Below are 21,913 nucleotides of genomic sequence, written 5' to 3' on the forward strand. Positions count from 1 at the left end.
GCATCCTTCAAGCCACTAAATTAGCCAGTCTGTTGATGATGTTGTGTTTTTTTATTATTTTAATTTTTGTGCGAATTCGATAATAGGTCACAGATCTCCTGGCAACTCATGAATGAGGCTCTTTATGGAAGAATTCACCTTGCAGCGGAGCTGCTGGCAGATGCACTGGGCTCTTTCCATTAATTAAGCAATAGGGGAGAAAAACATCTCCTCCCCCTCCCTATCACCCTCTTCCCCATTCTCCAGAGTAATCGGAGCCTGAGCTGTTCCTTGCTACCGTTTTGGCCTCAGTTGCCCTTGGACTAGTCAAGTCACCCCCTTAATCAATAGCAACTTGTGGGGAGGGGAGGGAACAAAGCAGAGGGAAGGCCACAAGATTTTTAGTTTCTTAGTTTAGGGGAAAAAATAGGTGAGTAAGTGGCAGGGGGGAGCACGGCTGTATGTATTTGATGACACAGGAGAAAGAAAGGGAGTAGGGAAAAGTTTCTCTCTCTCTGTCATAACATGAAAACTCATGACATCCATGGAAGATTTGGCACAGATAAAAGTAAGGACAGGGCACAAGAATGGGATACAGTCATTACAGCAGTGGTTCTCTAAGGGCGTGGCAGGAGAGGATGCCAAGTGTGGCGGGAAAATTCAATATATTTTGGGAATGATTTGTGTTCTTTTTAAAAAAATATTAATGCAAGGGATACAGAGAAAAAAGGAGGGAAGTGAGGGCAGAAAAAAAAAAGATGTGTATCATCATCATCACCATCTGTCCATTTGGTCATTGCTTTGTGACATTTTGGTTAGCCATATCTGATTCTTTTCAAAATACAAGTAGTGACAGTGCAACACTCAGCTATGAGTGCAAACACGACTTACCTCTTCCTCTGCATTAACTTATTTGGTCCAGGTCTATCTGCCCATTGCTTCTCAGCGGGTGGACCTGATGTCGAACTACAGGTAGACTTGGCACCCAGATGTCTTTATGCTCCTGCCAAAATCTGTAATTCCTCCTTTGGCTCCTGTCAGCCTTTCTAGGCCTTAACTGAGTGAGCTCTTGCTACCATCAACTTCACAACCCTCCACTGCACTTTGTAAAGACAAAACAAAACAGGTTAGAATAACGATTCTGGCGTACACTTTCATACACTATTCTGACTCCCCGCTCCCTCCAGCTACATTGGGATAATACTTTGCAGAAGTAGTGTAACTCTCAGCTCCCCCCACCCACCCCAAATACAAGTATAATAATGATGGACTTTATCTGCATTGGCAGAGCAATTTTAAAACACATTTACAAACTAAAGAAACGCCCCCCCCCCTGCCACCCTCTATTTGTGTATGTGAAGACCAAAGTTTGATCATGGACTCTGGTACCTTTTGTTTTTGGGTTGATTTGCTTCTCCCCTGTCCCAGCCACACTAAAATTCTGAATAACTCGATTGTTTTTATGGGGTGGCAGTCACTCCTCCACCCGCGAAGACCAGCAGAAAAGGCTCAAAACAAACCAAAAAGTGCTTTCTCCGAGAGTCTTAAGCAATGGGTGTTTCACTTTAGTCGTTTCTTTCTCTCATTGGCTAGACTAGCTTTCCTAAATGTCAAGCGTTGGTGTGACTTCAATCACTGGCAAAAAAAAAAAATACTGAAAGGTTGGAGCATTTGCTGATCTGGGGGCCAAACCCACATGACTGCTTGTTCTTCAAAGGAAGCAGGAGAGAAAAGTGTGGGGTGGGGAGAAGCAAAGGCTGCTGGGAGCCTGCTATGCCACACCCACTGGCAACTTGAGCTCAAGGCTTAGGTTAACCCTTTAATGCATGCAAGTCTGTAACTGTATATATTATAACACCACAGTGAAGGAGATGTCTAGATACACAGCAAGCCAAGCAACCTATTTAATTGCTGTGCAACGGGTCTTCTACATCTGGAAAAAGTGAGGGGGGGGTTCATTATGCTGAAAGGAAAAGTAGGATTTTCCGAGCTCTGGGGTGAAAAGTGGGACGCAAGCAGGGAAAACACGAGGAGGAAATAAATTCAGTCTGAAAGGAGTAGCGGTTGAAAGTCACATCTCTAAATGGTTCCATTGGCCGATCATTTGGTGTAACCAGAGCTGGTTCCAACAAGTTTTCACACTTCAGTGAAGCTGAGCTCAATTTTTCTGACTGCGGAGCAGAAGGCGATCCTGTAATAAATGCTTCATCTTTCCCCAATCATCCCAAATTATTCACATGAAAGATCCTGTTTCCTCTCTTGGACTCTAATGAAGCTCCCGTTGAACCAATTATTCACTTGCTATTCATGTACTGTATTGTCTCACAAGGAAATCTCTGAAGCGGCATCATTAGGAATAAGAGATGATTGGCTTGAGGTGTCCCCCCCCCCCGGCAACTTCCTATTTTTGCTCCAAACGTCATTACTCTGAGCTAGCGATTTACAGTGTGAAAATCTGATGGAAAGCGATAAAATGCACCTAACTGCAGCATTGAAAATTTCCATATAATTATGCTTCTCATGACATGTATTTTTTAAAAAAATGATAAAAGCAAAACAACCCCCCCCCCACCTGTGCTGGAGTAGGGGAAGTGCTGAAAAACAACATTTCGACTTTAGTGGGATATTTATTTAATCCAGCAATTCAACTTCTTTTGCATTTGTCCTCCAGAGCACAACCGTATATGTGAAATGTGTGTTTGGTGCATGCATATGGGGCATTGCTGATGGGAGTTGTAGTCTCACGCATCCAAAGGGCACCAGATTGAGGACGGCTTGCTTTCGGTATGTTAGCATGTATCAGGGCTGTAGCCAGCCTTGAACAGAAAGTAGCCTTACTACAACTGTCCCAGGCTTGCAGGGGAGGTGGCTCAAGAGGAAAACAGCTTCAAGCATTTTAGGGGACCCATTAAATATTTAAGACGACTCGTCAAAGTGACAGACAGCTTTCGTAGGCACGTTTTATGTTCCTGCTCTTTTATTCTATGCTGCTTAAAACAGCACTGTGAAGTAGCCTTCAATATCTCACTGGTTCTCTTCTATGTTAGTGGTTGAGCGTGTAGACTAGCCAAGTCAAGGGTCAACGTCCCTTTGCATTTTACAGGCCACCAGTGGCATCGCAAAGCTCAAGAGTTTGGCTTCTTCTTGCTGCAGCACAGAGCCGCCACCTCCCAGCTTGCGACTTACATGTGCGCAGGCAAGAGCGGTAAAGTACACAAACCTGAATACAATACACAATACGCCAGCCTCAAGCCTCAGTCAATAGCTTCTGTTTTGAAAGGCAGCTTGGGTCAGCCACATTGTGATCGCGGGAGATGACCTGCCGAGCTGCAGCGCATTATGATTTGTGGGTTTCTAGACTGACTTGGCTCCATTTTTACTACTCATTTTCCCTAAGGAACCAGGCTGTTCAGCAGCTTTGGCAGCTGACGGCTATTAACTGTCACACTCCAGTAACCAGGGGATAGTTAGAGCGGCATTAAATATTTGCACGGTGCAGAGAGGCTGCACTTCATCTTGGAAATCCCTGGGCTGCGGAGCACTTGAAGGAGACCCACCTTATTGCTATTCTGTTCGCTCTCCTTTTCATTAGACGTGTGAAATCTGTCAGCTCCATGGGCACAACCAAAAACTTGTCCTTTATGCCCATTCCGGCGACACATTAATAACCAAGGCCAGCAAACCTTTATTTGGGCTTTCTTGGTGAACTGGCTTTAATTGCTTCCCCCAAACACTACACTCACAAGGGATTTTTGTGAAACAGTATTCCTTTTCCATTACAAAACTGAAATCCCGAGGCTGTTTTATAGACATAGTTCACAGGGTGCTTGACGAACCCTAGTAGTCCGATGTGCAAAAGGGGTGCATGGGGGCGGGCGGGAAGAGAAAGACATGCACAAGGGGCAGTGCCAGTTTGGGAGAAAGCCCAGCTGTATGCACAATGCCATGATCACTGCAGATGGTGACAGCAGTCACGAAATTAGAAGACGCCTGCTTCTTGGGAGAAAAGCAATGACAAACCTAGACAGCATCTTAAAAAGCAAAGACATCACCTTGCCGACAAAGGTCCGTACAGTTAAAGCTATGGTTTTCCCAGTAGTAATGTACGGAAGTGAGAGCTGGACCATCAAGAAGGCTGATCGCCGAAGAATTGATGCTTTTGAATTATTGTGCTGGAGGAGACTCTCATGGACTGCAAGAAGATCAAACCTATCCACTCTCAAAGAAATCAGCCCTGAGTACTCACTAGAAGGACAGATCCTGAAGTTGAGGCTCCAGTACTTTGGCCACTCATGAGAAGAGAAGACTCCCTTGAAAAGACCCTGATGTTGGGAAAGATGGAGGGCACAAGGAGAAGGGGACGACAGAGGATGAGATGGTTGGACAGTGTTCTCGAAGCTACTAACATGAGTTTGGCCAAACTACGAGAGGCAGTGAAGAATAGGTGTGCCTGGCGTGCTCTGGTCCATGGGGTCACGAAGAGTTGGACACGACTGAACTGACAACAACAACAACAACATGCACAATGCCAGATCAGAGTATACAAGGATCATAAATAGGGCTTTGTGTACTTCATGCTTCATTGTTGTTGTTTTTTAAATGCTCAAGTCATCCAAAGTCTGCAACTTTTAAACATTACAGAAACGGAAAAAGCTTCTTCCATAATTTCTCTTGTAGAATCCGTCCGTCCATTTGTTTCCTATTACACATCCTTTCTCTTGGTTTCAATCATCACGGCGAGAGGGGGATTTCCTCATCCTGGGTAGAAGAGCAGAACTTGCATGGCGGGACGCGGTGTTTGATTTTCAGTAGGGGGAGGCTCAGCGAATATAATTTTGGAACCCCTTGCACAGCATATATTATTAAAGAAAACCAAAAGTCCTGGTTTTTTAAACTGTTAAGGAAGCCAGGAATGCAATCAGGGCAATAGACATGGCTAGCGGGTTTCATAGCTGGTTTCTGCACAAGACTCAGAATGTCAGAACTGGCTTTGATATAGGTTATGATCCACTTGATGAAAGCGGTGTTTCTATTCTGGCTTCCTCCTAAGCACATTCTCCTTGCCCACTGGCACCGCATCAAATCAGTCTTTCAGAATCCATATTTCCGACACCTTCCGTTTTTGTTATTATGTCTCCGCAAAAGCGGAACCAGACCCTCGGCTTTTAAGAGAACAAGCTTTCTTGGCTTCTTCAGAAAATACATTTTTCCTCCTTTTCTTCTCAAATGTTTGATGCAGCGGCCAATTCAGGCTCCTAACATATTAGGAATATGGTTCAGAAAAAACTCCTCTTGCAGGGAATGATGAGCAATGGAAAAATATTTTTTTTGGGGGGGGGAATATTTGCAACCATTTGGGATGCTGAATGACTATCTGAAAATGATTAGTGTCACTGGCCCAGTCCTGTGGAACACCCTGCCAACAGAGATTCAGTGCCAATTTTTAAACACCTGCTGAAATCTTTCCTATTCTGCCAGGCCTATGTGGGCAATTAAGAGTACACCTTCCCTCACAATGGTCTATGGGTGTTTGCTCTCCATGTCTTTTTATCGTTTGGTTTTATGTTTTTCTATTGTTGTAAACCGCTGTGCTGTATATCTTTATGATACAGCAGGGTTGAAACCTTTTTAAAAAAAATAAAATAAAAGACCTTAAAGGCACACCTATTTTCTCCAGGCTGTAAGCAGACTTCTTAGAAATGGAAATCACCCTAATGCATGCCCTCCGCCCAGCAAGTGCTCATTATTTGTTTAATCCACTGAGATGCTCACATAGTAGCAGTCAGTGGCTGAAATTAAGACTCCTCGCTCCTTCTTTGATCTTTTGTCAGGCTAATGAATTGTATAATCTCCCAAACCTCACAAACCCTGCAAGCTCAGGAGGAACACTCCTACCTTTCGAGTACCTGTCCTGTGATTCCTAAACAGGAGCTATATTTAACTACAAGCCAATCACATGATCACTGAACAGGAACAGCGTGGACACACGTTGGCTTAATCTGCCAGAGCTTTGCCTGCCACTAGTTCTTTGCAAGGTGATTTCTTTCCAAACCCCAACATGTCTGTAGTACCACGGCTTAGTCGAAGATTTCCTCATGCAAAAGGTGCAATCCTTTTCTCTCACCGCCTGACTGCCATTTTTTGAGAGTTTACTCCCACTTATTGCCGATGTTGTCCTGACAGTTTTATTTCTTTCCATTTTGGCCTCCCCCCACCTCAAGATAAGAATTTTATTGTTCAGTGTGGGGGAGCGCTCTGCGACCCCCAACGATGATATAATCAGCGGAAGCAGAGTTATGCAAAAATTAAGGAATAAATCAAGCAAACAAGAGAGAGAAGGGGGAAAGCATGCAATTTATTTAAACGGCGCAAATTTATGCAGGTTGCAGAATTCAGCTATGCTTGGCGCAGAATTTGGCCAGGTTTCATTTCGGTTTTTGCTTTGTTTTAGCGCATACGCCACACAGCCCCGGATATAAATCACACCCTGTGTAAAAGGATGAAGAGCTTGGACATCGCTGGATCAAATATTGTGACAGTTGCTCAAAAGGGAAAGACATCAGAATAATTGAAATACTGTATTGTCACTTGTACAACTTGTATACAGTGAGATTACACAAGCACCCCCTACTCAGCTCTCTAAGTCTAAATTCCCCTCGTTTACTGACGCACACCCACCTAACCCAAAAGTCAGTTGCCCTGTTGTTATCTTTTCATTCAGTAGCCTAACAGCCCACAGATAGAAGCTGTTCTTTACCCTGTTGGTGTGACTAATCATGCTTCTGTATCTTCTGCCCGAGGGCAGGAGATCAAGAAAGTGCAGGCCAGGGTGTGAATCATCCCTGAGGATTTCCTCACTCTCCTGAGGCACCGGTGTTTGTGATGTCATCCAGTGGATTCATGGGACAGCCCATAATATCTTGTGCTGTATTCATCACCTTTTATAGGCAAACAAACCGGCGTACCACACCGTGATGCAGTATGAAAGGACACTTTCTATTGTGGACCGGTAGAAGGAGATCATCAAATGTTGGTTGACATTGTTCTTTCGCAATATTCTGAGGAAGTGGAGTCTCTGTTGGGCTTTCTAACCACCTGGTTGTATTGATTTTCCAAGTAAGGTCTTCACTGAGATAAACTCCTAGGAATTTAAAGGAAGAGACTCTCTCCACACAGCCCTCCCCGATGTACAGCGGGCTAGTTCTCCTCTATTCCTCCGAAAATCCAACACCATCTCCTTTGTCTTGCTGATATTAAGGTGCAAGTTGTTCCCTAGGCACCATGTAGATATTTTTTGGACCTCCCGTCTATACACTGATTTGTCTCCACCTGTTACTAAACCCATTATGGTAGTGTCATCTGCAAACTTAATAATTGCAGTAGACAGGTCAGATGATACACAATCATATGTATACAATGAATACAGGTAAGGACTTAGCACACATCCCTGTGGTGTGCCAGTGCTGATTTTTAAGGAATAGGTGTTACATTTTTAAGGAATTAGATGTTACATGTAATGAATGATACCACATTTTCGTGGCAGCCCAGATTTAAAGAACCACACTCAATGCTGGCTGTCCGGGCTGTTGCTTACGTAGCCAAAACAGAACCACCCATGCTCAAGGGAGAGGTATTAGCACGGTTGGGAAGCCCTGAAGTTTGCAGAAATACAAAAGAACATTAGGGAGAGAAATATTTTGAGTGGGGGAGCACACCAACCTCATCAGGACTGAATGTGGTCAGTGGATGCGCAGTGGTCACAGATGCAGTAGAGTTGGAAACAGAAAATTTGGTGGGAGCACTGAATAGATGGTGCAGGCCCCCTCATTTATATACCGGTATCCAATTTTGAAGTTCTTTTCTCTGTGTGCTGACATTTTAAACACAGAATTTTGATATAATGGAGGTAGAGACAAGGGGGAAGCTAGATTTCTTTGTAGTGTGTGATTCAAGCTGTTTGGTAACCGTATATACCTCGGATTTGCACTTTTCTAGAGCTGCTTCTTAAATGTACCCTCTTGACTCTGCCACTAAGAGTTTTTGCCACTGAATAATAGTCCACATCCTTTAGGAGGACTCTGTGTGCCTTTGGTGAGGGAACTGAAAGAGACAGACCTCACCATATGGTCCTGGCTTAAAAATATAATCCATTATAAAGCCACTAAGACCTTTAGTTTTGTACTCCAGGGACAACCCCTAGATATGAATTATTTTACTGATACAGTCAAACTGTCCCTGTATTTGCTGGGGGTGTTTTCTATTGGAAAGTTTGTAGTTCTTGATAAATAACACCCAACCTCTTTCCCCCTCCTTTCTAATTGATGAAGCTGTTCTTAGCATCAAAGGGACACACACACAAAATTAAAACAAAATTAAAAAACATTTGATATGCCAACTCACTCTACTTTCCGTCATAAGGTCACACAAATGAAAAACCAGAGAACAACTGTATCACAATTGTTTTTTATCAGTATCAAATTACATAGTAATGAATGACATTTTTAGAACACCTCTCTTGAATACTGTCATACATACAAATAAAGATCTCTCACTTATTTGAAGTACATTATTTGTCTTTAAAACTGTGCGTTGAAATAAAAAGATTCCGTTTTGGCATATCCTGATGAGAAAACCTGCACGAATATTTCTGTACTTCACTTTCACAAACGTATCTGCTTTGAGATGCATCCTTCAGCTCGCAACAAGAGAATATCCTGTTATGGGCTTTTATTTGTATCATAAGAAGACCCTGATCTTGCCCTGGAAGAAATGAGCCCCCGCCCCAAAATCTACAAGATCCTGTGTTTACTTAGGAGCCTACTCCTAAACCACCTCAAGTCAGCAAGATTGCTCTGGACCACACAGCCTTGGGTTAGCTCCCTGAAACATGGGCAAATTCCTATGTAATGCAGTGGAAGCAGGAAGAAGGCCTGTGTGTGTGAATATAGCACACATAGGAGCAAACAGTGCAATTCCTCGCACGAGTACATTGCTGCTAATTCAGTCTTAGGCCAATTAAAGTTTTGAGGATTTCTCACCTGCTGAAGCTGAGCAGGATTGGTCAGGGTAGAATATATCAGACGACTATATTAGAACAGCTTACATCACAGCTAAACAGTGGCGGGTGCTTTTGTACAGAGTTGCTCCTAGGAACTGTACGAAGGGAGTACAAAAGTGTCAAGCTGAACAGAGCCTGGCCCCTCAATGTAAAACGTGCAAGACACCATTGTGCTGGAGACAGGGAAAGGGCACTCAAACAGAGATGTGCAAAGGTCAAAGTGAATCCAAAGTACAGAAGACTCAGTGCAGGGCAGCTGGGGAGAGGGGTCAATGGAGGGAAGGTAGGCAGTGCCTCCTCTTGATCCTCGGAGGTTGCCCAAGTATCAGTGGAAGTCGGGCTTCTCTGGAAAGGTGCAGCCAGAACGCTTTATGATCACGCTGGCGGCGTAGTGTCCTGCGCGGACGCACTCAGTCAGCGGCCGGTCGTAGACAAGCTGCGAGAGGAAGCCTGCAGGAGGAGGAGGGAAAGGAGGCATTATGGAGAGAGTGCTGGGAACCACCGGGAAGTGCCGGGAGGCGGTGGTTGCAAGGCGACCGTTCTTAAGCCTGACACTCACATCAACTTGTGTTTTGGAGTCGGAGGCATCTCCGTGCTTGGTAGCTAACTACAGCTAGACTAGTGCTTCGTCCATCCTCTGAATGCCAGGCCATGCCAGTTTGGGGCTCTTCAGCAGACACTTTTCAAAAGACCCAGGAAGAGGGAAGACCAGTGGGATCAGCTGATAACATCTGACTTCTGCTTTGGGCATGGGTGAAACTGGTTCCTCGGTCTCATTGTTTACACCTTAACATTTATAGCCTATTCTATCCCGTGTGGGTTTAGAGACTCCCCCCTCCCCAACTTCTGCATGGCAAGCAACAGAATAGGGGATAGAAGACGCATGCGCTCAGTCCACATTTTAAACTTGAACCAGCCTACTTCACCAGTCCCAGACTTTTTACGCAGACTGGAATATGCAGCTATGAATTAGAGTGGGTACCGCTTTGAATTTTGCTGTGCCATTTTGATTAAAAAAAACACCACACACAAAAATACCTGTTTTGCAAAAACACCACCCACCCCACCCCCGCATGATGTATTTTAGAGGAAAATGCATTGAAAAGCATATTTTAAAAATAAAAATGAATTTTTGTGCAAAACACAGTAGTCTGCAACTTACGCACATTTAATTTGTGTGCATTTGGCTTTACACATGTGGCAATAAATAAAAAATAAATAAAATAAAATAAATAAAATAAAAGGGGGTGGGTTCAGGAAAAATGACTTTGGTAATCCCACCCACCATTGAACCTATGGGTTTTTGACTATACACCATTTCAGCATTAGGTACAATTCCTGGAATATAACCCCCACAAAAGTTGCGGACTTATATGGGAAAGGAAAAAAGGTCAGAAAGGACATATGCATGGGAAACTGACACAGAAGAATGACTGGCTGATCCATTCATCTATCCCTAGCTAGAGACAACTACACAAAATAAAAATCAAATTTTAAATACAAACTATTTAAAGAAAGGGGGGAAAGAGCCTCAAGTATGTGGGTGATAGAGAGCTGTCATATGAGCAAGTCATGGACTCATGCATTCCTTCCTCTCCTTCCTCACATGCTCCAATTCGCATCGTTTGCACTGAATGGGAAGAAAATATTGTTTGCTGTACATCCAAACAGTGTGCACTTGTCCTCCTAATCAGAACTGGAAGCTATTTCTAAATCATAGTTTCTAAATCTGCTTTGGAAAGCAACCAGAAATCATAGCTTGCCGGTTTGGTTTTAACAGCAAACGATGGTTTGTTCTATAAAGGAAGTACAGAAGTTGGAGTGACTGAAGAATGGAATTATAGAGGAAGGGGAAGTGAGGGAGCATGTGAGTCTTGGGCTAACTCATGCAGATAAATCCATGGTATCTGCAACACTACAGAAGATTTAATAAGATTTCATTCCCAGGTCCCAGAATAGACCTCCAGTTCACCTCCAACTGTTCAAGGCTGCCAGAAAAGGTGCTGTAGAATGGAATGGGCTGTGTGGAGGCCAGAACTCTTTAATGACCACCTTAGACTTATTGCCAAATACACTGAAATGAATCCAATTAAGAATTCTGGCCAGAGTTCTTAATTGGATTCATTTCACCTTAGACTTATGACAAAACCTGATTTTATGAAGACTACAGGATGCAACACAGTGACTGACCACCAATTATGCCCGTGTTTAGAAAAAAGGAAACTGCAAATCCCAGCAATGGCACGGTCTCTTTTCATATACAGTAGAACCTCTACTTACAACCGCCTCTACTTGGGCCCGATCCAAGTTGCGACCGTGGCAAACCCGGAAGTAAATACTGGGTTTGCCGTGATCCGCGCACGCGCAGAAGTGGCTGCTGCCGTCTGCACATGTGCACAATGGCGCTTCTACCAGCGACTAAAGGATGGGCCGCCAGAATAGATTATGGTGGTAAGTAGAGGTTCCACTGTATACTCTCCTCTCAACCCCCATCAACAGCATAGTTTGGTCAAAGAGAGCCAAGACCCACAAGAAGGGAAGGCCCAGCCTAAGTCGTATCACATCCCCTCAGCGTTTCCAGGAATCCTTCATATTCCCATAAAACTTGTGCTCAGTATATGCTTTCACTAAGCCAGGGCTCATCCTACTTTTGGCGATGCTCTCTAAAATTAGAGTCTATAGATTCTGACCTACTAATTGGTACCTGTTTCCCCCCCCTCTAATGTTCCCAAATGGCCCAGGAACCAGGCTCTTCCATTGCTCATTTCCCCTACAGCATCTCCTCAAAAATGCCAGTCATAGTGACACTCGTGACATCTGTTTCCTATTATGACACCACTAAGTGGGGAGTTCTCAGCCCAGACCTCACGCATGAGTTTCCAAGTGTCTGGGCACACTGTGTGTGTCACCTTCACCCATGTCATATGGATGCATTTCTCATTAGGTTTCTCCCTTTCATTACATGCTTATGTGAGGTTGAGATTTACAACATGGCAAAGCCATTTAACCCAGATGCTGCCCTTTTAGCAAAACAGCACCATGTGATATTATAAAAATGTAAACATAAACCAAAGTGCAGCAAAGACAAGGGTAGACCGCCAATACGCCATGAAATGCGGTAGTGCTTTACAAAATAGGCTTGTCCCAGCTACAACTAATGTGGAAAAACCCTGTAACTACACACAGATGGATGCTCTCAGGGACACTGATCATCCACTCACACATTTTAAATCTATCCTCGTTCACACATTTAGTATATGACAGGAAGGCAAGGGTCAACTAAGTAGGTGCTCTAGTGGCAGTCAGCACAGTGAATCCCACCAACGCAGTGTTTCTCAAAGTTGGGTCCCCAGCTGTTGTTGGACTACAACTCCCATCATCCCTAGTGAGCAGGACCAGTGGCCAGGGATGATGGGAGTTGTAGTCCAAAAACAGCCGGATACCCAAGTATGAGAAACATGGCTCTAGTGCAATGGGGCTTCCCTACTCTCCCCCCCCCCCCAAAATTGGTTCAGGGTGGGTGGAATTTGGAGAGTCCTCCAGAACAGTTCAAGGGGGAGGAGAGAGCATTCTGTTATGCCGGCGGAAATGCTTGTACTAACAGAACAAGGGAGCACAATGCTGAATTCCTCCCAGAGATTTCCTCTTAAGTGTTTTGTGTTTATGAACTTGGAATTCTGAGAACTACCATGGATCGGTTGGTCAGCGTTAGCCTTGAAAGACTTGCATTCTAGGTCTTACTCAACTGTGAGGCGGATGTTGGATGTTACCATTTGGACAACCAGAAGACAGGAATGTTCGCTTAATGCAAACAAAGGGGTTCAATCTTGGACATGCACCTAAGGACTCCTAGAAATTGTAGTGCTTAATTTTGGGGCGGGGTAGTTGGGAGGTATGTCAGGACTCAAGTCTGCTCAGTAATACCACCACTCTCCATTACAACCCTTCCTCTGATCATAGATAGATAGATAGATTCTCTGTAGTTAATAGTGACAGGAAAAACCTTTGCCCAGTGTATTTTTGTCTATTCTTGCTTCATATAGTCCAGGGTTGAACCTGGCATTGAATGTAGATGTTGCATCCAAATTAGGAATTAAGCTCTGCAGAAATATTAGGAAACCTGTTGTTAAGAGAAGCTTCTGGTTTCTGTTAATTATTGAGTATTAAGCAGTCATGAGAAGCACAACGGTAAGAACATAGGAAACGTCCGTCCCCTCCTCAATTTGAGCCAGTCACTTGGGCAGATTTAAAACAGGTTTGTTTTGACAACGTTCTTCTAGACAACAACGGAGATTGCAATGAATATAGATCAGAGGGCCTAGTAAAGGCTGCTGCCATCACTGGGAAAAGAATGAAGTATTCCCAGGCCGGGAGGAGAATACTTTGGGTCGAATGTAAAGACCACAGGAATCTCAACGATGCACCATCTCCCACCTAAGGTTGCCAGGCACCTCCTAGTGGTGGCAAGACATTCTCCCTACCAAGTGTGGCTACACGGCAACGTCGGAGCAGCGTGTCTGGACAAAATCAGATGGTTTCAGAGTAGCACAATGAAAACAATCTGCTGTCCGTTAACTTAACATGCATTCTTACAGGACAAATCACTGGATACAAAAGGGGGGGGGGAGAGAGAGGGAGAGAGCATCAGGCACGGAAACCCAACTGTCTGGAAGGCCTGAAGCTTGCCAGCAAGTTTCTAGGTGGTTAAAGCTCAAGAGCTAGTGGTGCCTTGCATGTATATAAAAATTAGGCAGATAAAAACAGCAATTTCTGAGTCAGTGTGTCCAGAATGCATTAGGCAGGTTGCCAAATGCACACAGACACAGAAAACAGAGTTTGGCAAACAGCAGGAGGAGTTCTGCTCTCCCCTCTCCCTCAAAGATGAAAAGTAAGTGTGTGTTTGTGTGTCCCATTTTGGCCAGTGCTCAAGAACATATACAAAAATAGCAAAGGGTGGGAAGGATCTTACAGACTGAAAACACAACAGCCATTCCTCATGACATCTAGAAATAAAGACTTTTCCAGTCCACAACTTTTCCAGTCCAGCAATCTGATGTCTGGTTGCATAGGTGCTCACCTTTTCAGGGAATCCTTTCAAACTGTAGTGCTGTGAGAGGTGCAGTGTGTGTGTGTGTTTGTATTAGGGATCTTTAACAAATAATTCTCCGTATTTTAACCCATTTCCAAGATTCTAATTTCAACTCCAGCTCCTTTCGCCTGTCCCAATAGGTTTCCAAGCCTGGGAACACCCCTCCCAGGTGTTGCATATGGAAGAGCTGTTATAATTCTATTCATATCTGTGTCGGTAAGGATCCTGGGCAAGATCCTGGGCTCTGGCGTTTAGCTGCTGCTGGCTCTGTAGGGTGTTACACATAAGGGGCCTGAACTTTTGCATCTGGGCTCTCATTTCCAAGGTTCTCAATCACATAGGGAGCCTCCCTGCTGAGGAAGTTCAGTCCCCAGTACATGCTTTTAAATAAAAAAGCAAATTGTAAACAAGAATTTTTACGGTGGGTTTTTGGTTTTTTTTACATTAAATGTGAACACTCAGATGGTTCAAATTATGAGCCCTAACTGTTAAAAATCAAATAAAAAGCCTGGAGTTCTGGCAAGACTGTTTGGCTGAAAAATGTTTTGCCATTGCTGTCAAAAGATGTTTACTTTTAGGCCAAAAGAGGAATAGAAAATATTTTTTTTTTTTTTATAAAGGAAGGCCTTAAGCCAAACGAACCCGGCTTCAATAGAGAAAGCTGCTGGTGTTTGTCAATTTGTAATAAATCTTTTCCACCAATTGCGCACAGTTTAATGCGTTTCTGCACCCCTGTTTCTGCTTCCTTAAATACTTTTTTAAAAAAACAAGAACTAAAGAAACATTCATGCCAGCCCATGAAATGGGGCTTTAGCCTAGTTTACATGACAGATCTTTGAAAAGTTCAAGCTGCAAAAGACGCAAAACATTTTCTTTTTGTTGTTAAAAAGACAATGTACTAAATATGAAACCATTGCCACCACCTTTGAATGCTCTCACTGGCATTTTGCATCACATTTGGTGGAAACAGCTGCTCGCCCCAGCCAGCCATGTGTTATTTACGAAGGTGCTGCTGTGATATTCAATCATCCCCCAGCTCTTTGCTAATAGTGCTCTGATTTCTGGAAGACTTTCAGAGTTGCTGGCATGGATGATGGGCTGCCCACGAGGCAGGTCAATTGCAGTTAGGTGGTCAGGCACTCAGCGCTTCACGCAGATGATTTGCCATCTTAATCAGCGAACAAACCAACTAACACCAACACGATGCGACGTCGACGATTTAATTGTGTGGCAGATGGCGGCCGTGGCAGCCAAAAATTATGGTCGATCTGCCTTTATCAGACCCAGGCCCGGCTACTCTGAATGAAAACTTGCTTTCTTTTTAGTGTTTCAAAAGATGCAACTTGGCATCTAATTTCATGCCACTAGGAATGGCAAATTAACTTTTAACATTAAACATTCCAGATTCGCCCTGCTGAGGTAAATTGGACCATGTTTTGGGTAAGACTTGAGGTTTGCCACATATTTGGCAATTCGGCCCATGGATTTTTCAAAGAGTTGAATCTTCTGTTTCTTAAAGGGCCCTCTCTCTTCTCTAAAAGGTGGAAGGCAAACCTGTGCTTCCCCTCCAATTACTTAAATACAATGGCTGTGAGTGACTTTGGACTAAAGGTGCCCCCAGAGTTTGTATGTTTGTATGAGTGAAGTCTGAATTCTCTGCTCATGGTTTCAACACAATTAAAGAGGGAACTCCAATGGACCCCTGGGCAAAATGTGCACCTGAAAAATACATATGGAGCTCATTTCATTTTGCTGTCATTCACTCATCCTCTGTCTGTGATTTGTAGTAAAGCCCAAGGTTGCCTCCTGCTGATTTGACAAGTATCTCCAAATGTTAACTTGGCATGGTACCCAGAAAATATTTTCAGCTGCCATTGATCTCTATCCTGCTGTACTTTGTGTGACATCAAAGATCCCAAACCCGCATCCCTCTTTGCAAATAACTTTATCCCAGAGAACAGTTTGTTGTTGGACAAAATAAACACTGGGGAGAAATGCCACATGATATTCTTGCGGAGAAGTTGGTAAAATGTGAGCTGGACAAGGTAACAACTGCCAGGTGGATTTGTAGCTGGTTGACTGATGGAATCTAAGATATGTGGAAACCACTGCAAACCATCCCTTCCCTCACCAGCCCCAACTCAGAGCCATGTAGTTAGAAGATTTTACAGCTTATGGATTATATCAATGTTGGTGGTCAACAAAAGAGGTTTAAAGACTTTCTCAAGGCAAATCTAAAAAAATGTAGTATAAACACCGACAAGTGGGAAACACTGGCCTGCGAGCACTCCAATTGGAGAACAGCCTTTATCAAAGGCTTTGAAGACACTCAAACTCAGGACGAAAGGGAGAAACGTGCTAAGAGGAAGGCAAGCTTGGCAAACCCTCATCATGATCAATTCCCGCCCAGAAACCTATGTCCCCACTGTGGAAGGATGTGTGGATCCAGAACCAGAACTGGCCTCCACAGTCACTCACGGACTCAGTGCTACAACCCTGTTTTGGAAGACCATCTTACTCGGCTACAAGGGATCGCCAAAGAAGAAAGAAAAAGCTGTTCCACTAGTGCAACAGAACTTTCCCTTCCTCTCATCTTCTCCCCCTGCCCTCCACAACCTTAAAATCTGTTCCGCATAGTTGCAGGATGATTGGAGCAGATTTTGAGGGCACATGGGGAGGAGAGAGGAAGGGGAAGTCTGGTTGCACAAGCAGAACTCCATGCATGCAGTGTTGGATATGACCTTAAATTTCTGGCAGTTCTAACTTATCCCCTTGCAGCTTCACTTAGCTTTCCACATCCACAACAGACAACAATGAAAAACTGCAGTTCGGCTCATCCGCCCTGACACCATGGTAAGGACTTGCTTCCCCCTCACCAAGTAAAATCAATACCATGTTTGAGCAAACACACTTACAGCTTTATTAGGATGTCTTGCTTGTTCTGTAACAGCTACTTGAAGCTGTGGTGGCAAATCGACTCAGCTCAGTTAAACCTAGAGAGCTGGGTAAAGAGGCCCATCAATAAGGTTGTTATAAAATACTCTGCAGGAGTCCGGAAAGCTGGAACAAACAGCCTGAGACGTGTCAATATTTTTACTCAATATCAATATTTTTCACCTCCAAGAATGAAAAAAAGCACAATGAGATCATTGCTTATCAAATGGACCACATGCTAAATAATAAATGCTTCTTTCCCAGCCACGTTTGACCCAAACACAACATTTTAAATGGTTTCTCCCACATTTTGCTATCCGTTCAACACAGTTACACAAGGAGAGCAGAAAATATAAAATTTGATGTAGCTGTGGCAACAGAACAAAGTCAAATAGGAAAGGAATGCACACATGGCTCTATTGCAGGCTTCCTCAAACTTGGCCCTCCAGATGTTTTTGGCCTACAACTCCCACGATCCCTAGCTAGCAGGACCAGGGATGATGGGAATTGTAGTCTCAAAACATCTGGAGGGCCGAGTTTGAGGAAGCCTGCTCTATTGCATCTACTTAGTTTTAGTTTGGGATGGGGATGGAGGTTAAAGGGTGTCAGGGAGTTTAAAGGAAGAGAGAGGCCGCTGCATGTAGGTGTTGCAGAATGCAGTTCTATGCATAAGGTCAGCATGGGAGAAAAGGTGGAGTCATTAAGGGGGCAAGAGACCTCTGGGCAGATGGGCAAGGACAAGGAGTCTGGATCAGGCCAGGAAGCTGACAGGAACACCAAGTACAGATTTAAGGAGTCCAAGCAAAATGAAAAAGGTGACTGGCTTTGGGCATCGGAAGTTTGGCATCAGGAGCGAAGGAGCTAAGGTGGGCTTGTGACAATGGAAGGGCACATACAGAACGGAGAGCAAGAGGTGTGTGGGGATGATGTTGGCCTCGTACAGGTCTCTGCTGAAATCTGAAAGACCAAAGTCCACCCCTGATGGTAAGGGTGGGAAGGCCAGAGCTGAAGTGATGAGGAGGCAAGCACAGTGATTTTTAAAAATAATTGTATGCAGCCCGTCCCCCAACCCTTGCTTGAATCCTATTTGGGCCAACCATTGTGAGTTTCTTTGGGCAATGCTTAAGCAAAATCTTTTCCAGGGACTCCTGCATTGGCTCATAATGTGCTGGTGAATTCTAGCACAGCTGCTTGAGGACGGTAGTTGAGGGGATGGATGAGTAGGCAGCCACATGCTTCCAAACCCAAGATGCAGTGTTCTTAACACCCAGAGGAGTGGCTGGCATGTAGGAGGAGGCGGGGAAGGTTTAAGCTGGACAGAAACTTAGAGGGCTTGAAAAAGAGGATTAGACAAATTCACGAAGGATAAGGCTACCAATGGCTACTAGCCCTAGCCGTGATAGCTATATTTTGCCCCCACTGTTGGGGGCAGCATGGCTCTAAATATCAGTTTCTGGGAACTGCTGTTGCACACGGATCCTGTCTGTGTGATTCCCATGCGGGTTACTGTGAAAACAGGATGCTGGGCTATGTTGTGCGTTTGGCCTGATCCACCAGGGCTCTTATTAACTGCTATCCTGGAGCAGGCACCTGTTATAGCAGTATACAGTTCTCTCGTTCATTTAGAAACAGAATCTGATTCTGCAATTATCATTTCTGTGCGGGTGGGCGGAAGTATTTGGTGATTCCAGATTTAGGACTGGGAAGCCTCTGACCCCAACAAAGGGGACGCCAGGACCAGACTACAATGCGGCTGTCTGGAATGAAGGAGTTTGTCATCAAAATCACAGTAGATTGAGATGTTACAGGAGGAAGGAACAAGGGCATTCCCAGACTTCCCCCACCCCCAACAGAGCAATAAAGTGCTTACAGAGCACAGCATAGGAAGGCTGTGGGGTGGGAAGTAAAAAGGTGTTATTTATTCCTTTCCCAGCTCCTGAAACTACAATGCTGTCTGGAGCCCACAGCAGGAAGAGCTCTCCTCCTCCTCCTCCTCCTGTGTGTGAGGTCCCACTTGCTAATATCTTTAAATGTGGCTGGAATCTTTAAAAGGAGAGGCAGTTTCTAAATGGCGATAACTGGATTCGAAAATCCATAGTGCTGTACAGCCAAAACATTTATCAAAATAATAAGGATCTTTCAAATATGACAGAGAAAAATCCACCGAAAGCATATAATTTGGCAATATTTAGTTTATGGAAGGCCAGTTACAGAGACCAAGAGGCCTCGGAGAAGCCTGGCTCGAGATACGGCATTTATCTTGGTGGGTTAAGAATGACACAAATTGCCAAGCACGGCCATAAGCGGGTAGCTGGAATGACAGCCAGCCCTTTCCAAGTCAAGACAGATGCTTCATCAGAAAGTTCAGCTATTATACCAGGGGAAACAGGCTGTCAGTCAAAAGGCTGAATTTTATTTTCAATGCTTTATACAGCTGCAATAAGAGGATCCTCAGAGTCAAATCAGACGCCAGTGTTGAGCTAATCTCTTTCTCACTTTATCTTCACTTGGAAGGAAAGAGACCATAGCTAAAACATCCTTTGCTCTCCGCTTCCCCCCAACCCTGCCATGCTTCATTCATGAAGATCTTTAGAACAGAAAAAGCTATATATATTTAATGAATGACACAAAGCTAGCTAGCAGCTGATAAATAATGAAGTTCCTCAGAGCAACGCGAACATTTAAGGGATGTATTTCAGGGCTCTGACATGATATCCAAGGGGGGGACGGGACCCTTTTATAAATAATATTTGAAAGGGCTGCTGAAAAACAGAAGATGCATAAGGACACTGCAGAGAAGTTGTGTTAACAACAACAAACCCAGATATTATAAGCCTGGCCAAGATACTGTACATTTCTGAAGCACCATCAGTGGCAATGCGTTTTAGTAATGTATTTCTCTGGAACACCAAATGTGTTTTTTACAGCGTGCAAATTCCAACCTAGAGAACGAGGCAGAAAATGAAGATCTTGCTGGAAAAGCTCAAAGCACACTTTAAGGCTTCAATGCACACCTTAAAAGATCTCCCAACATGGGTTCAACATACTTTGCCAGCTGAATAATAGCTGCTGGATAGTGTATCTCCCCTGGACAAAGAAAACAAAAGCTTTTATTCAGTCAGTACAGAAAGAAGAGCCATCCCACTGATCTGGGCAAGATGTGGATCTCATACCCAGAATCAGGAAACCAAATTACGGCAGAAATATAGGAACTAATAAGAGGGAAGGTTTGAGCACTTTAAGACAGGCGACCAAAAGGCACATGCTTCTAACTGTGCAAAATGCTGGATTTCGCTGATGCTAGAGTTCAGCACTTAAAGGGGCACCGTCATGCTGAGGTGGACTTGAGAGAACAGCAGCTTTAGAGAAATTTTATAATTAAGCTATGCTACAAAAGTTCTGTAAACAAACAAAAGCAAAGAAGGAAAAGTATTTCCTTTCCAGTTCAAAGTGTGTTTGCCATGAGACACCAGAACAAAACTGATCCCAATTACAAATGATCAATGGTCCACATAGTTTAGACAGCTTCAGTTGGTCCTGTTGGCAGCTTTCTCTCACACACCCTTTCCCTGCAAAACAGGACCTAACGTCTTCCTTAGTTCATACAGCGATGGGAAAACAAATGCTAAAGGGCAGTGGTAGAAAAGATGCTAAAAGCTGCTCCTAACCCTGACACTGGGAATCCATGCCTGCTCCGGCCCAAGTAGCAGGGATGCGATATGCCCAAAACAGCCTTCGGCCCAGTATACCTGAAGGAGTGTCTCCACTCCCATTGTCCAGCCTGGACACTGAGATCCAGCTCTGAGGGCCTTCTGGCGGTTCCCTCACTGCAAGAAGTGAGGTTACATGGAACCAGGCAGAGGGCCTTCTCAGTAGTGGCGCCCTCCCTGTGGAACGCCTTCCCATCAGATGTCAAGGAAATAAACAACTACCTGACTTTTAGAAAACATCTGAAGGCAACCCTGTTTAGGGAAGTTTTTAATGTTTTAATGTGTTTTTAATATTCTGTTGGGAGCCACCCAGAGTGGCTGGGGAAACCCAGCGAGATGGGTGGGATAATAATAATAATAATAATAATAATAATAATAATAATAATAATAATAATAATAATAATAATAATGCAATTGTGCAATTCCCATGGGTCTATGTAATGTACAGGTCCACGTTCCCTCCATCACAGACCGCGTCAGTTGCTGCCACTTCTGTTATTTACCCCTTCTTCCATGCCACTTCTTGTACCTGGAAGAACAGCAATGGTCCCTGCTCATCAAGGCATCTCTATTTTCACTTCCAAGACCTCACTCAAAATACTGCCCTATGTCACCATAGCCAATTTTGAATTATTCGCAAACAAATGTTTTTTATTTGATCCAGGCAGATCCTCCTGCTGTCCCTCTCTTTTTCTGTTCTTCTTCCTTAGACCAAAAGACTTCCAAACAGAAGCTTTGTGTTGCTTCCAGTGCTCAGCAGACATTTGGATGCTCTTGCAAACTAAGGGGTTGGCACACACACACAGAAGCATAATGTTTACAGTTACCAACGTATTTAGTTTGTCTTGATAAAAAAGGAAATGTCATCTGCCATACAGCTGAGTTAAAGCTGCTCAAAAAGGTCACTGAAGACATTCGGAGTTTTGCTTTTTCCTGAATACTGGTGTGCTTATGAGGATCAGTCAGAAGTCTTAATTCTGCACTCAATCAAGATTTTTGCCATTAAATGTTTCTGTGCTTTTGAACTACTAGGTTATCAGTGACAACGAGCAGCATTTCTGGGCTGTTAAATGAGGGGCATATTTCCAGGTGAGGCAGCCTTTTCTCTATACCTCTCTATCGCCCTCACTCATGATACCAGCC

The 21,913-nt window shown here is 44.0% G+C and overlaps 1 protein-coding gene across 1 annotated transcript in view; it reads right to left on the minus strand.

The window, feature by feature from the left end:
- Window positions 1–8,423: 8,423 nt before the first annotated feature.
- Window positions 8,424–21,913, minus strand: part of ADK (adenosine kinase) — a 183,352-nt gene continuing 169,862 nt past the window's right edge. The window contains exon 11 of the mRNA XM_033148540.1: window positions 8,424–9,487. Coding sequence (XP_033004431.1) covers window positions 9,363–9,487 — 125 coding nt within the window. The 3' untranslated portion in view covers window positions 8,424–9,362. The remainder of the gene's footprint in view (window positions 9,488–21,913) is intronic.

Source organism: Lacerta agilis, chromosome 5 (assembly GCF_009819535.1).
Source record: "Lacerta agilis isolate rLacAgi1 chromosome 5, rLacAgi1.pri, whole genome shotgun sequence".
In the NCBI taxonomy this organism is placed as follows: Eukaryota; Metazoa; Chordata; class Lepidosauria; order Squamata; family Lacertidae; genus Lacerta; species Lacerta agilis.